The 12,967-nt window shown below is 40.7% G+C and overlaps 1 protein-coding gene across 1 annotated transcript in view; it reads left to right on the top strand.

Annotated features, from left to right (window-relative positions):
• uvrag (UV radiation resistance associated gene) overlaps window positions 1-12,967 on the top strand; it is an 81,474-nt gene that overhangs the window by 4,335 nt on the left and 64,172 nt on the right. Inside the window, exons 2-7 of the mRNA XM_018692092.2 lie at window positions 411-528; window positions 1,021-1,055; window positions 2,301-2,462; window positions 3,633-3,707; window positions 3,833-3,906; window positions 11,020-11,137. Coding sequence (XP_018547608.1) covers window positions 411-528; window positions 1,021-1,055; window positions 2,301-2,462; window positions 3,633-3,707; window positions 3,833-3,906; window positions 11,020-11,137 — 582 coding nt within the window. The remainder of the gene's footprint in view (window positions 1-410; window positions 529-1,020; window positions 1,056-2,300; window positions 2,463-3,632; window positions 3,708-3,832; window positions 3,907-11,019; window positions 11,138-12,967) is intronic.

The following is a 12,967-nucleotide window of genomic DNA, read 5'->3' as shown; positions in this document are numbered from 1 at the left end:
TCTGCAGTTGCCTCATTGTAATTAGTAGATTCTGGGACAAATCATTTGAGAGGTAAAAACGTTGATACATTTCTCATGTGACTGTCATGACTCACCATGCCTGCCGAGTTAACTTACCACTTAGCTCTACCATGAAAATGTCAGACGTCTATTATTTGACCTGCTGATGTCTAGCAGGCTGTCACAGCTGGTGTTGTCTCTATGTATGAGAACTGCTGTTTTTGGCCCCTTATACATGTGATGGGGTATGTGAATCTTCATTGATCTCTTTTCACTTATCTAGTCACCCAGCCAGGGTTCTGTGTCTTCAGAGTAGCATAAATAGTATTCATCCTCAGTTGTCCCATGATCCGAATAAAAATGAACAGCTCTGATCTCCATCTCTTTCTCTACTTTCCCCTGCTAAACAGAGACGATTGCGTCATCTCCGGAGCATAGCAGCCAGAAACATTGTCAACAAGAATGGTTCTCCACTGCTGGACACATACTTCACCCTCCACCTCTGTATAGGAGACCGCATATCAAGAGGTCAGTGTGGTCACCCCTCCCACACACACACACACACACACCTCTCCATGTGTAATTTGACAGTGATTACGTCCGTTATTTACAGACTCAACTTTTTATACGTACAGTGTCCATTACGTTATACTTCTCTGAACTAATGCAGCTCCTTCGTGGTCAAGAAAGCTAAGGTGATCATGACAAATATGAAAATGCAGAAAGCTTTAATTGTTTTAAATGTATGACTCTCAGCTGTGAATCAGAAAATCAGCATGGGTGCTGCCATAATGTCTTCATTGTGTATGGACAAGCTTCAAGACTGAACTCTAGATGACATTATCACTAAAGTCATCTAGACTTTAATGATAATGTATGTATCTGCTATCCAGCAGGAAATTACTTTAAATTCAAAATTAAATCTCTTTTTAAATTCTATTTTAGGGGAGATTTAACCCATTTGGTTGTGCATGAGTGTATTTTCCTGGTTTTAATCAGCATTCTCTGATGTCTTTTTAGGTTTTTACAAGAGTGAAGTCATACGAGACTCACTGGTGAGTAAACTTACATAAATCTTCAAACTCTTCATTTCTGCCTCCTGGGAATGTTATCTTGAGCTGCAGCTTGCTGTTGCAGTGTGTGTTAGTGCACTGGTCACCATGCAGTGCCACAATGAAAGATTTATTCTCACCTTACCAATGCTAAGGCTGGCATTTATACCTGCTGCCTATCTGCCTGTCCCATATTCAGCCACCTTTGGACTTCTTGTTTCACTTTAACCTCACTTGAACTTAAAAGTTGTCAAACATCAAAGTAACAGTGATGTGCTGTGCATGAATAAAATGTCAGATCTGAATTAAATATGATATGTGCTGTGTCATTTACATTACATGTGAATTGCATAAATGACCTCACTGTATATTACTATGATTTTTGGCTGTTCCCACTTGTCTTTGTGTGGCAGATGCAGCTCCACTTGAAGCTATAGAAGCAGCCAGGGATAGTAAGCCATTACTGTCAGGCTTGGTGCCTAGTCAAGAGCTGACCTAAGCTTCTCTCCAGGCATACTGTTGAGTTCTGTGACTGTGAAATAGACTGCAGCAGTCAGGACTTCTGTCATCTCTCAGCCCAACTTCCTCCTGTTGAATTTAACATCCTTGCTGACATTCGTTGTCTAGTATTCTGTCTCCTTCCTGTCATCGTTCTTCCAGGGAAATGTTTCTTGTCTGTCTTCCTGTTTTCTTTGCTGCTATACCCCCAGCTTCCGCTACTGACTCTCACTAGTTCTGCAACCCCCTGTGGGTTGTACTTCTGCTTTTGACGTTCCTCTCCAAGCTGTCCTTGAAAGTGACCCAGAGAGCAAGAGATTTTCTCTCTGATGGAGGGAAATGGTACATAATTGAATGATGTAAATGGCTACAGTAGAAACAGTACTCACTGCTGTCAGTCTGGAAGTTCAAGGGCAGAGAACAAACTGTAGTAGGGATCAGACTTTAGGGTTAATGTAGAACAGGATGATTCAATTACTTTAGAATGGATAGAGGTCACATTATGGCATTGAATTTGTCAGAGGCACTCCACAGTTCTGTGTTCATATTTTGAGCCAAACTCTTCAGCATACACATTAAAAAGACTCCTGGTTATATTGCCTTTACTTGTCTGACATAAAATTGTTAGACTGTGAAGGATGTTTTATTCTCACTAAATTAAATAAACCGCCTATTGTTCTGATCAGTTGTTATGTCAGGTATAATGTACTCTTATTGCTATCCTCATGTGTATATGTGTGTATTTTTCAGAATCCGACTTGGCGGAGCCTGGACTTTGGCATGCTGCCAGACCTTCTGGATACCTCAGTGTCTTGCTTCGTGGTGAGGATCTGGGGAGGACAGGAGGAACAGTATCAGCTCCTCATAGAATGGAAGGTCAATCTGGATGGCCTCAGATACACGGGGCAGCAGGTCAGCTACCACACAATATACAATTTTGTCACAAGGATTTCTGTGTGGGAGGAACTGTGTACAGGCTAAATACAGAGATGCTGTGTAAGTGGTTAGAGGAAAAAACCTGTGAATACAGTTGTACACTTGGTCCATTTTACAGTATTTTGCTGAGTTTCAATTTGAAAAACACAAAACACAAAATACTATATTTTTAATTTTGTGCCCAAATCTAACAAAACACACAAAATGGAAACAAATTAGGTTATATATCACACAATAAGAGAAAAACAACATTGTATAGTAATAAAAAATCAATAGAAAAAAATCAATAGAAATATAACAAATGGTTGGTAAATGTTCAGTAGAATTAATTTCCATGCTTTGATAGCATGCACAGAAATAAATCACGAACTGCCAATCATACACACCACAATTAACTATCTGGTTTCTTCAACTTTCTCTCAGGGGCAAAAAATCTGCCTTGAAACCTAAAAGAAATAATGATTTCATATTTATCGTGATTATCATCAGTATTGGCTGACATAAAAATATTTATCATGATTACATTTTTGACCATATCACCCAGCCCTACAACATTGTTTATGTTTACTACTGAATTTTGAAAAATGTTTTAAAGTAAAATAGTCTTAAGGCAGTCAAACCTTTTTTCTGTCACCTGTAAGTCATAAGAATTTAAAATATAGTGAGCTGATATGCTGTACAACATAGAGCATTTCTTTTTCTTTCTTTTTTTCAAATATATGGAAGTTGTGGTGAAGTAATTAGCATTTATGTTGCAGTGCTGAGTAATCATGTTCAAATTAGAAAAAATTTAGCTGCACAGTAACAGACACTGATACTTCCTCTAATATAAGGTGTCTATATTCTGAGAACTGAATGTATGATTAAAAATTTTAATTATCAATGTAATTTCAGCAATTTGTGTTTAATGGTAAGAACTTTGCTTGAACAGGTTTGCACATTGAAACTCTGTGGTGAGAACTGAGTCAAAGCACTTGTAAAGTACAGTAAAAGAAGTCAGTGTTATTGCCTTTCTTTCACAGTTAGACTATTTTCAAACCTCATAAACAGATAGCTTAGTCTCATTCACATCCAGATGCCTGCTGTCCTTTGTTCTTTTCAACTCAGTCTGCACAATAAGCCTCAACTGCCTCGCTCTGTCCACAGATTCGATCCAGGAATCCAAATGAGATCATATTTGGATTGAATGATGGCTACTATGCAGCTGACTTTGATCATAAGGTACAGCCTTTTGTCCATTTTCCAGAGCTTCTGCATCATAATGGAATACCCAGTCCTAATCTTGTTAGCTTTACTTGGACACTATTTGGCTTCTGCACTGAAACACTGACATGTGGCTGTTGCAGGATCAGTCAGAGCGGAAGAAAAACAGTCTGCTTCAGGTCGACCAGAGTTCAGTCAGGAACTCCTACAGTGTTTTTCTCTTTGCTCAGGTAAGATTCATGCCATACAGCAGTATTACATCATAGTAACATTTCAGTAAGCTTCAAGTTTTCATCCATTTCCTCTAGAGTCTTTTCTCTCGTGTGTAGTGGATTTCAACTACTGAGAATGTTTACCGTGTTTGATTTATTTCAAACCACATCTAGTCTTTCTTCAGCTAGATCTTTTATCTACTTCTTTGCATAATTGGTCATGTGATTAGACTTCCTGTTATGTGTGAGAGAATTATGTCTTTAACATTCGTTGTCCAGCAGGTGGTGCTACAGGAATGCCAACATTTTGATCCACTATCAGGGACGCTCTACTGGCCTCTAGCTTTATTTAAAGCTGCACAGCCTGCAGCCTACATTGTATTTCATGGACAGAATGATGCAAGTAGTTTATAAATATGAAACATTTTAAGGGGTTTGTCCCAATTAAGGACCACAATCAACAGGCCAATGTCACACTTGGGATTGTGTTTTTTGTTCAGATTTAGGTATTTGATAATGGTGAGTGTAATGGCTGCAGTACAAAGTTACACCACAGGAAGGAGACAGAGATTTGTTGAGTAAGTTGTTTGTTAGTAAGGGAACCCGGGTACAGTAATTAGGAAATTTAGATGACACAGAGGCCGTGCTGGCATCTGTTTACAAACATACACTTGTTGTTCTATGTTTATATTTATATGTGGTAGAATATAAACACTACTTTCAGAGTCAGCAGGGCTTCCCCAAGGAAAACCCTCTGTTAACCACAGCCTGATCACATAACAACATAATGACACCCAGTTTTGTCTAAATAAATGTATATCTGGAAGGTTCAACTTAGACACTTCCAAAATAAGATAAGGATCCTGTCATTAGGAGCATTATGAAGGCTTCAACTAACATTTTCCATCCATAAGGATTAAACAGGGGGATATAAATGCGTCACAGGCCTTTGCAGTGTCAAGAAAAAGGAGTAATGCCAAATCGGGCTGTACGGTGCTTCCTCATCTAGAAGTGGTTATGGTGTATGTTTATATGAGAGGAGACTATTACCTCCCCAGCAGCTTGCAGCAAAAAAAGCCCAGTTTGAATCATAACTTTTATGACCCCTGCTCTTACTTCTTCTATTATTGCAGCCTTCTTCCACATCCTCTTCTTCTGTCCACACCCAGTGGGACTCTGTGGAGTTTAACACACTTACATTGATCCCCCTCTTCCCTCACGCTGCTCTGCCTGCAGCTCCTCACCCCTGTCAGAGTTTTTTCTTGGCTTAGTGAACTCATATGCACATGGTTTATGATTATGGACTGTACAATGGTTCATCAGATACTGAACACTCTGACAGGGATTATCCTCCCACCCCCCATGGTATAGAACCATATACCTATATATATATATATGTACTACTCAGTTTCTGACCTGCAGGGCTCTGAGCTCCCTTTTTCTAAGTGCATTAACTTTTATGAGTATTGAGTGCTGCTAATAGATCATTGTTGCACGTGGAAATCTCTGCTTTTATTATTGCCTCCCCTGCTTGGTTGCATACACTATGTACTATAAACTATATACAGCATTCATGTTTATATGTCAGTGGCACTGCACCATGCTTGATGCATCATCATGTGGTGGTGTGACAAATAGTGTTCTTTTTTGGTGGCCTGAGTCTTATTGTGCCTTGTCCAGAAAATTTAGAGTAAATGTCTTTTTTTTTCTCCAAGAACAGTGACAGATGTCCACAGGAGACACCCACAGTGTCAAATGTTCTCACCCAGCTCTCTCCCATTCTGCCTTGGCCCAGTGCAAAGCGTCTTTCTCAGCACAGTGCTTTAATGGCAAAGGATGAGAGCTGCTTTGCTAAGAATGCACTGATCTTGATTAATGACGGTAATTTGTCAGCAGATTCACGGTCAGCTTTTCTGCCTGGCTTCAGTTGACAACACCCCTGGCTTGTGTGAGTAGCATGGTGATGTGGGCTAGCAAACACAACACGTCTCAGATGGAGAGATGAAGAGTGAGCGTACATATCATCAATCAGCAAACTCTTGTCTCTTCCAGAGAGGCTGAGATAGAAGTTGAGCCACATCTTACAGAGAGCTGGGCCCCTGTCTAAGTAGAAAAAAGCCAAGAGGACATTGGTGAAGACAATCCAGCTGTTCAGCAAAGTTATTTTTTTCCTTTTTGCAGAGACAAACACAGACTCAGATATTCCTCAACCTCCTTAATATGTTTCTTCATCTTACCAGGGAAGGACTTGATGTGTAAGCAGTAAGAGAGGAGGGAGGACCTGATAGGACTGGTGGTAGAATCAACTTCCTGTCATCATGTGACACAACTGCATGTTGGACTAGTTGGATATTAACAAAAAGAAGAGGCAGAGCGATTGACAGAGTGGGCTTCTCTTCCAGTTTATAATGGTTAGAGGCCATTTTTATGGCCTAATGTGTTTTTCAATGTCACATTGAAGTGGTGGGTAAGTGTAAGTACTTAAGTGGCCCTTCACTTCTTACACACAGCTTTCAGATACCAGAGAGTTATGCAGTTACTTGTAGATGTTAGTGTTTATAATAAAAACAAAACTATTGTGGATGCTTAATATTGGAACTTTCAGGTCTATTGTGACAGTGGCCCATGTGACACGTGTTAAACATCATTCTTGGGCACAACTTTCACAGTTCAGCGCTGTGACATTGCAGATTAAACCTGACTCAAACTCTTTGAGCCCAAAGGGGAAACTTTCTTTCCCCCCCTCTGATCAGAGCCATATGTTGCCTATGTTTCCTGATTTTCTTGTGTATGCTCCTATGTGGAGTTTGCCTGTACGTACACTATGTGTCAACAGAAGCTATGTGCTGTGATTCTGAAGCTCTGTGTGGGGTCTTTCATGCCCTAGAGACCATTGAGGTGGTAATGCTTTCCTTCAGGCAACCCCTGAGGTCTGCTTGCCTGCTGATTGGACGTTGTGGCCACAGCTCAGCCACAGGACCTTGTTGTGGTCCTGTGTTAAACAGGCAGATATACTGGAGTCTATAGCTGACCCTGGGGTCCAAACCAGCAGCAACCTGACTACAGAAACAAGCTGCCTAAGCTTTAAATCTCTGTGGAGATACTGATGTAAATGCTCTTGTTTTCATTTCACACCTCTGGAGTGGACACATGCAGAATCAGAGTAACCCCCAAATATATATGTAACTTAGAGGTTGTTTTTTCAGTTTAGGCAGTGGGCTTACAAAACACCCTATCTAATATTTTCCCTACAGTTTGCCCTACAAAAGTGATATTTTACACATTTTTTCAATCTAAGATTACATTCTCTCATGCTTGAGACCTTAGACATGTATTTTTTCCAGCTTGCCTGCCTTTAATTCTCAACCCACCAAACATTTTCTTATTCTCTCTCTCCAGCCTCTTTTACTTGCTTAGCAGTTCTGTCTCTGTGTTTTGTGGCTTCTCAAACATAACACAGTAGGCTTTGACTAATAGAAATTTATAATAGGTTTTTGTACATAAAACACGATTTTGAAGCTAAGCCCTGTCATAGTTTATTATTTGGCTGACTACACAAGGCAGCTTAAACAAATGTGATTAACAGTTAGAGATTTTTAGTTTAAGACGAGGACAAGGAGCTTATGCTGAGGATCCAAACTTCTTTAATCTACAGTGTGTGACCCCTTTTTGACCCTTTGAAGACCAGAATATCTTTCCTAAAGATCTCTTTGGCTTTCCGACATCTCTGTTGTAGTTGTCATGTAAACATGACTTATAGGACTCAGTAGGTCCCCACAAAAAACCAAACAAAAAAAAAAAACATCTGCCTGGAGGAGTGTATATGCAGGCTCACCAAAGAAACTTCACGTCAGTAATCTTATCTTCCATTCCCTGTAGATGGAGACAATGGTGAAGTGAGGTGAATAGCAAGTGGTTAAATGTGTTGACATTCTTTGGCAATGAGATGCAGACACTATTTAGAGACACTGTTTTTGTGTGCTTTTCCCACTGTGGTGCTGTCTGTTTTGTCCTTTGTGGAGGTGTTATAGAGGGACATTATCCTTAATTTGTTGTCACAGAATGTCTCAGTGCTTGTTTTGAATTGGTTAATTGGCTGCCCTGTTCACCCCGTGCTGTTTGAAAAATGGTTACTGGAAATGAATTCAGTACAGTCATTAGTTCTTGGACTTGTTTCCTCTGACCTGGGTTTGTTTGACAAGGGCATTGGGCACACTTGCATGTGATGAACAGCTGGAAGACTGGCCAGCCCACATGATGTTTAATATATGCAGAATCCTGGTTTGGAAAGACCATTATACTGAGTATGTCTACTGAATTTGAATCAGTTGATCAATTTCCTGATTTGATTCCTGATTTCTGACACGGGAGCACCTCTGCTGTTTTGCTAAATCCTACTATCGCTTGCACGTCATTCCCTCCTTTTTTTACACACAGAGGATTTTATAGTTGAGTTGAGAACAAAAAGCTCTGGAGGATTGTCGGCAAATAAGAAAGACAAAGGTTCCACATGACCAAATTCAGCTGTAGTCATGTGAATTGGCATCTTGTCATTCAAACCTCCCTGTTCAAAAAACAGTGCTACATAAGGCATTTAAACATGTACAATTGGCCTACCTCTTATTTTGTCTCATAAAAAGAACTGTGTGTTCCCAGGTGTCTCCCTCAGATCCTGGGTCTTTCTCTTGCTTATCTCTGTAAGCCAGATGACACATCTGCATTTGCTGATTCCTGCTCAGCACTGATTGCAATAGTGCAGATGCTGGACTGCAACACAACATGTAAACCATGGCAAATATTTATTTTAAGATAATCAGTAAAGGTAAATGAACAGGAAACAGGAGACCTGCACTGGAGAGGCTCTCATGTTCACTCCTGTCCAACTGTTCTGAAAGGAAAAAGACTGGAGGGTCAATTGTTTTTCTTTTTTTTCACACTTTTATTTACTTGATATTTAAAACACATTTACAGATTTACTGATAGTACTGTACCTATAATCCTGTATTCAAGATTTTCTACAGTGTTTTCTGTTTATCAAAGTATCTGGAAGTTTCAAAAGCACTGGCTTCATCTGACACCCCTGCAGGATGTAGTGCCACAGTCAAAGGAGCAAATGTTATTGTTTTTCTGATGTTTATCGCCATCAGGGGTTGAGTGCACAGCCTCAGTCATAACTTTCTGCAAATCCCTTGTGGCAGAGTTGTTAAGTACCTCTCATGCCTTGAATCAGGAAAGTTGTCATGGCTTGTGAGAAGGTGTTTTCTGGACAGCTGAAGATTAAACTGTTGTCCTGTTGAGGGTGTACAGTGGGACACGCCTTCCCTGGCTGTTCCATAGGTTGTGATAGAGCTTGATGGGCAGGCGTTAGGCCAAGACTCAGGTAATGATAAGGGGGCAGACATGCGTGAAAAGCAGAGAGGAGATAGCTTTTCTCACCTGGGGGAAAATGCCATATCAGATTCTCCCACTGCAATCACCTAAACAGATGAAGCTGTCAAAACAGATTCGCCCTGATGTTCCAAAGCACTATCTACGACTGCTATCACTGTCACCTCAGACAGATTAAAAATGTGCGCAGAAAACATGAAATGATTTTCCTGCAGGTCTCCTCCCCAAAGATCTATTTACAGTGCCATAGAAACATTTTTTTTTCTGGGTTGGTTACCAGAAAGAGGCAGTAATATCCAGAGATGACTGTGTGAATTTCATAACAAAAAAGCCCCCTAGGATTTGTAAGATGACCCCACCAAACTGGAAGCCTGTTTAAAAGAGCCTCTCGCACTAAACCCACTCAAGAGGCAATTTCTTTTAAGACTCAAAGCAAGCGCATACGTAAGGAAAGCCCTATTCACATCACCCTCAAGACCCAAGCCACAATCTCCTCTTTCTGTCTGCTATAATCACTGTCTCCAGTTTCTGCTTGTATCTTATGAACTCAAGTGGTTCAGTTATTGTATCACAGGCTAATAAGTGAACACTGTTTACCGTCAGTAGAAACAAATAAAGCAAGGAGCAGACGTATCTTAATGTTTAATAAAGCTTTCTTAAAGTGAGCTTTCCATGTCTGGCTTGCAAATACCAGTGTCTCCCTTTAAATTGGATAGAATTTGTCATCAAAGTTCATCACTAGAGCAAAAAACCACTAATATTTACAAGTGTTTTAAATTGCAACAAAGCATCAGCACTCAGTAATATTGTTGCATATTGTTGCAGGCTGATATGGTTTGCACACACCCTGTGGTGATGTATATCTGGTGACATATGGATGGCATTGAGACATTTAGCAAGAAGTGGATGATCTACCACCAGTCTGACAGCTCCCCTCTTTGTCTGTCCTCTGTAACTCATTCCCAGCATGTGGGATTGTTGTTTTTTTTGATGACTTGTTGGTGTCACTTGGGTTGTGTTGAGGAAGGACTTGTCCCTCTGGACTGGAAGAAAACATATTTAGAAGTTAATTGGCCCTGTGATTGATGGTCTAAATAATATGCTGTCTTGTCCTTTGTGTACTGATGTTGCTGTCCCCAGTTTCAGTAATGACAGCGCCACAGCATTTGAAAACAGGCCTCTGTCTTTGTGGCTACGGTTAATTAGCTGAAGGTTTGAGGGTTGTCTTCGCTTTCTTCTGGACAGCTTTTGATCTCATACTGTGGTTTGATTATTAGAAAATATTAGTGATTAAACTTTTGATGTGATATCTGTGGTTTGTGGTATTTAAGAATTTGATCTGTCTAGTCTAATGAATTGTAGACTTTTATTATTAGGAATGTTCTGAATATTGTTTTTGTCCTTTTGTTTAATGTCAGAATTCATCATTAACTTGCAGACTTAGCAGTCGGGCCGGAACAATGAATATCAATCATAGTAAATCAGAATAGGAAACAAGGAAGGATAACAAAGACACTGCACAATGCTTTACCACATGAGGACAATTGTAAACAGTCGCTGTAAATATCCAAGCTAAATGAAATGAATGGCCGGTGTAGTCATAACTCTGACGTTCCGTTTTTATTCAGCCAATTTGGTGGCCTCTTGGAAAGAGGGTTTCAACAGGCGGTTGTTCTTGTGGTCCGGTGTGTGGTTAAAAACAATGATGTGGATAATGACTTTGTGTTCTCCTCCTCCTGCAGGCTTCACACAGCCCAGAGAGCCATCAAGCAGACCCAAGTGACGGTGCAGAAGATTGGGAAGGAGATTGAGGAAAAGCTACGGACGACGGCGACCTGCACTGAACGGGTGAGCACAGTCACTCACTGGAAGCAAATTTTAACTCATCAGCACCTTCAGGTTATCATCAATGTTGAGGCAGCTTACTCCTGTATCTTCAGGAGGGGATGTTGTTTCTTCAGCTTATGCAATAGTGAAAATATGTAAAGATAAAGGGAATTTTGTGTTTTTTGAAAATATACAAAGATGAGGTACAATTTGAGATTTGATGTCAAAGAACATTTGTTAACACCAGAGAGAAGTAATTGCGGTGATCAGCGATAACAGGCCTATTGGCTTCTACACTAATAATAAACATCAGCACACTATATTGTGCTAAATATTTAACAGGATTAAGGAACGTGTATCACCCAAATCCCCAGATGTAATTGTAATGTAGTGTAATGTGAGATGTAATTATACCTTTCGGGCCACTATTGTATCTTTTTGTTTTGATAGCTCAACTGAAAAGTGGAGAAAGAGCAACATGCCGCCTGCCTCCTAAATGATAACACTTTGACCAAAATCCACTGTTTATGTTTCCACCTCATGTCATATCCTCCACTGTGATCCAAAGCAAAAGCACAAAAACATATTTAACATTTTTGGAATTGGCAGCCACACAGCTGTGAAAACGGAGCACTGATCCCAGGTTTGACATTGTGTTTATTGTAAACATTCACTTCAAAAGCATCCTCTCTCCTCTGCTGTTGTAAAAGCCCCTAGGCAGTGACACTTTGGTGTTTTCATCCTCCAGTTAGACTCATCTTTGTAAAAGGCATTTTTCTGGTCACAGGATTACATACCTTACATGCCAAAAAATTCATTTTGGGCATGTGTTTGTGTCCACATAAAATCTATGGGAGCGTATATATTTTTTTGCACTGATACCAAAGTTAAAGGTTTACAGCTGTTGCTTTCCATCATGCTCTCTGTCGGCTTTTGATATGGCAAATTTTTTTGAATCCTTTCCCCAGACTTCACCCCACCTATTGAAGCAGTTCCACTATAGCCTACTTTAGCCTTCCCATAAAAACATTGAGGCTCCATTCTTTTGCCACAAAGGATCTCTTTCAAAAACTTGTCTCTGATATTTCCCCTTCAGTGAAACATTCATTAAAACCCCTTTCAGAGCTCACATCAGCTAATAAATCACATAATCCTCGTCCTCCACCTTTCTGTAAAAACCCAGCAACTTGAAGTGAGTGGCGCATTGTGTAGCTCTTCTAAGGGTTTCCCTCATTGCCTTTGGAGGGTTCTGTACGATCCTTCTGTGCGCTTCATAGTGATCAAGGATCAAAGGAGAACAGAGTGGAGGCCACCAACCCCAGCGCATGGCCCTTTCACCCCCTCACCCACACTATGCCATTAATCTGCTGGGTTATAACATGCTCCCCCTACGCCTGCTGCTTATTTACTCAGCTGACCCACTGCTGTTTGATGTTCAGTAGGAGTCAGACGGGTCCTGGTGGTGGGTTACAGTTTCTCTCACACACAGACTCACATGGCTGTGACCCACTTGTCAACTATGCCGCTCAGTGAAAGTGTAGGAGGCTCCTGGTTCGTGCCAAAGCCAGTGGTGGTTAACATGCAAGCATCAGGGTGCGACACATTGGAGAGATGGAGGCTCTATCAGTCTTCTCTCGGCGACTGATGCCCCTCTCTGTTTTCGCCACAAAACCCTCAGAAGTCTTCAAGAAGAAGCATATCTGTGTTTCCTCAGATCCTGGCCACGATCACTATCTATGCGTGTGCGCGTGAGAGATGCCACAGTCCCTGCTTGTAAGCTACAGGGTGAATAACAAGCCTGAAGCTTTGTTATCCTGTGAGCAAGTACACCCCCTCACATCTCTCCATTAA

Source organism: Lates calcarifer, linkage group LG20, assembly GCF_001640805.2.
Source record: "Lates calcarifer isolate ASB-BC8 linkage group LG20, TLL_Latcal_v3, whole genome shotgun sequence".
NCBI lineage: Eukaryota > Metazoa > Chordata > Actinopteri > Centropomidae > Lates > Lates calcarifer.
This window is presented reverse-complemented; position numbering and strand designations above follow the sequence as displayed.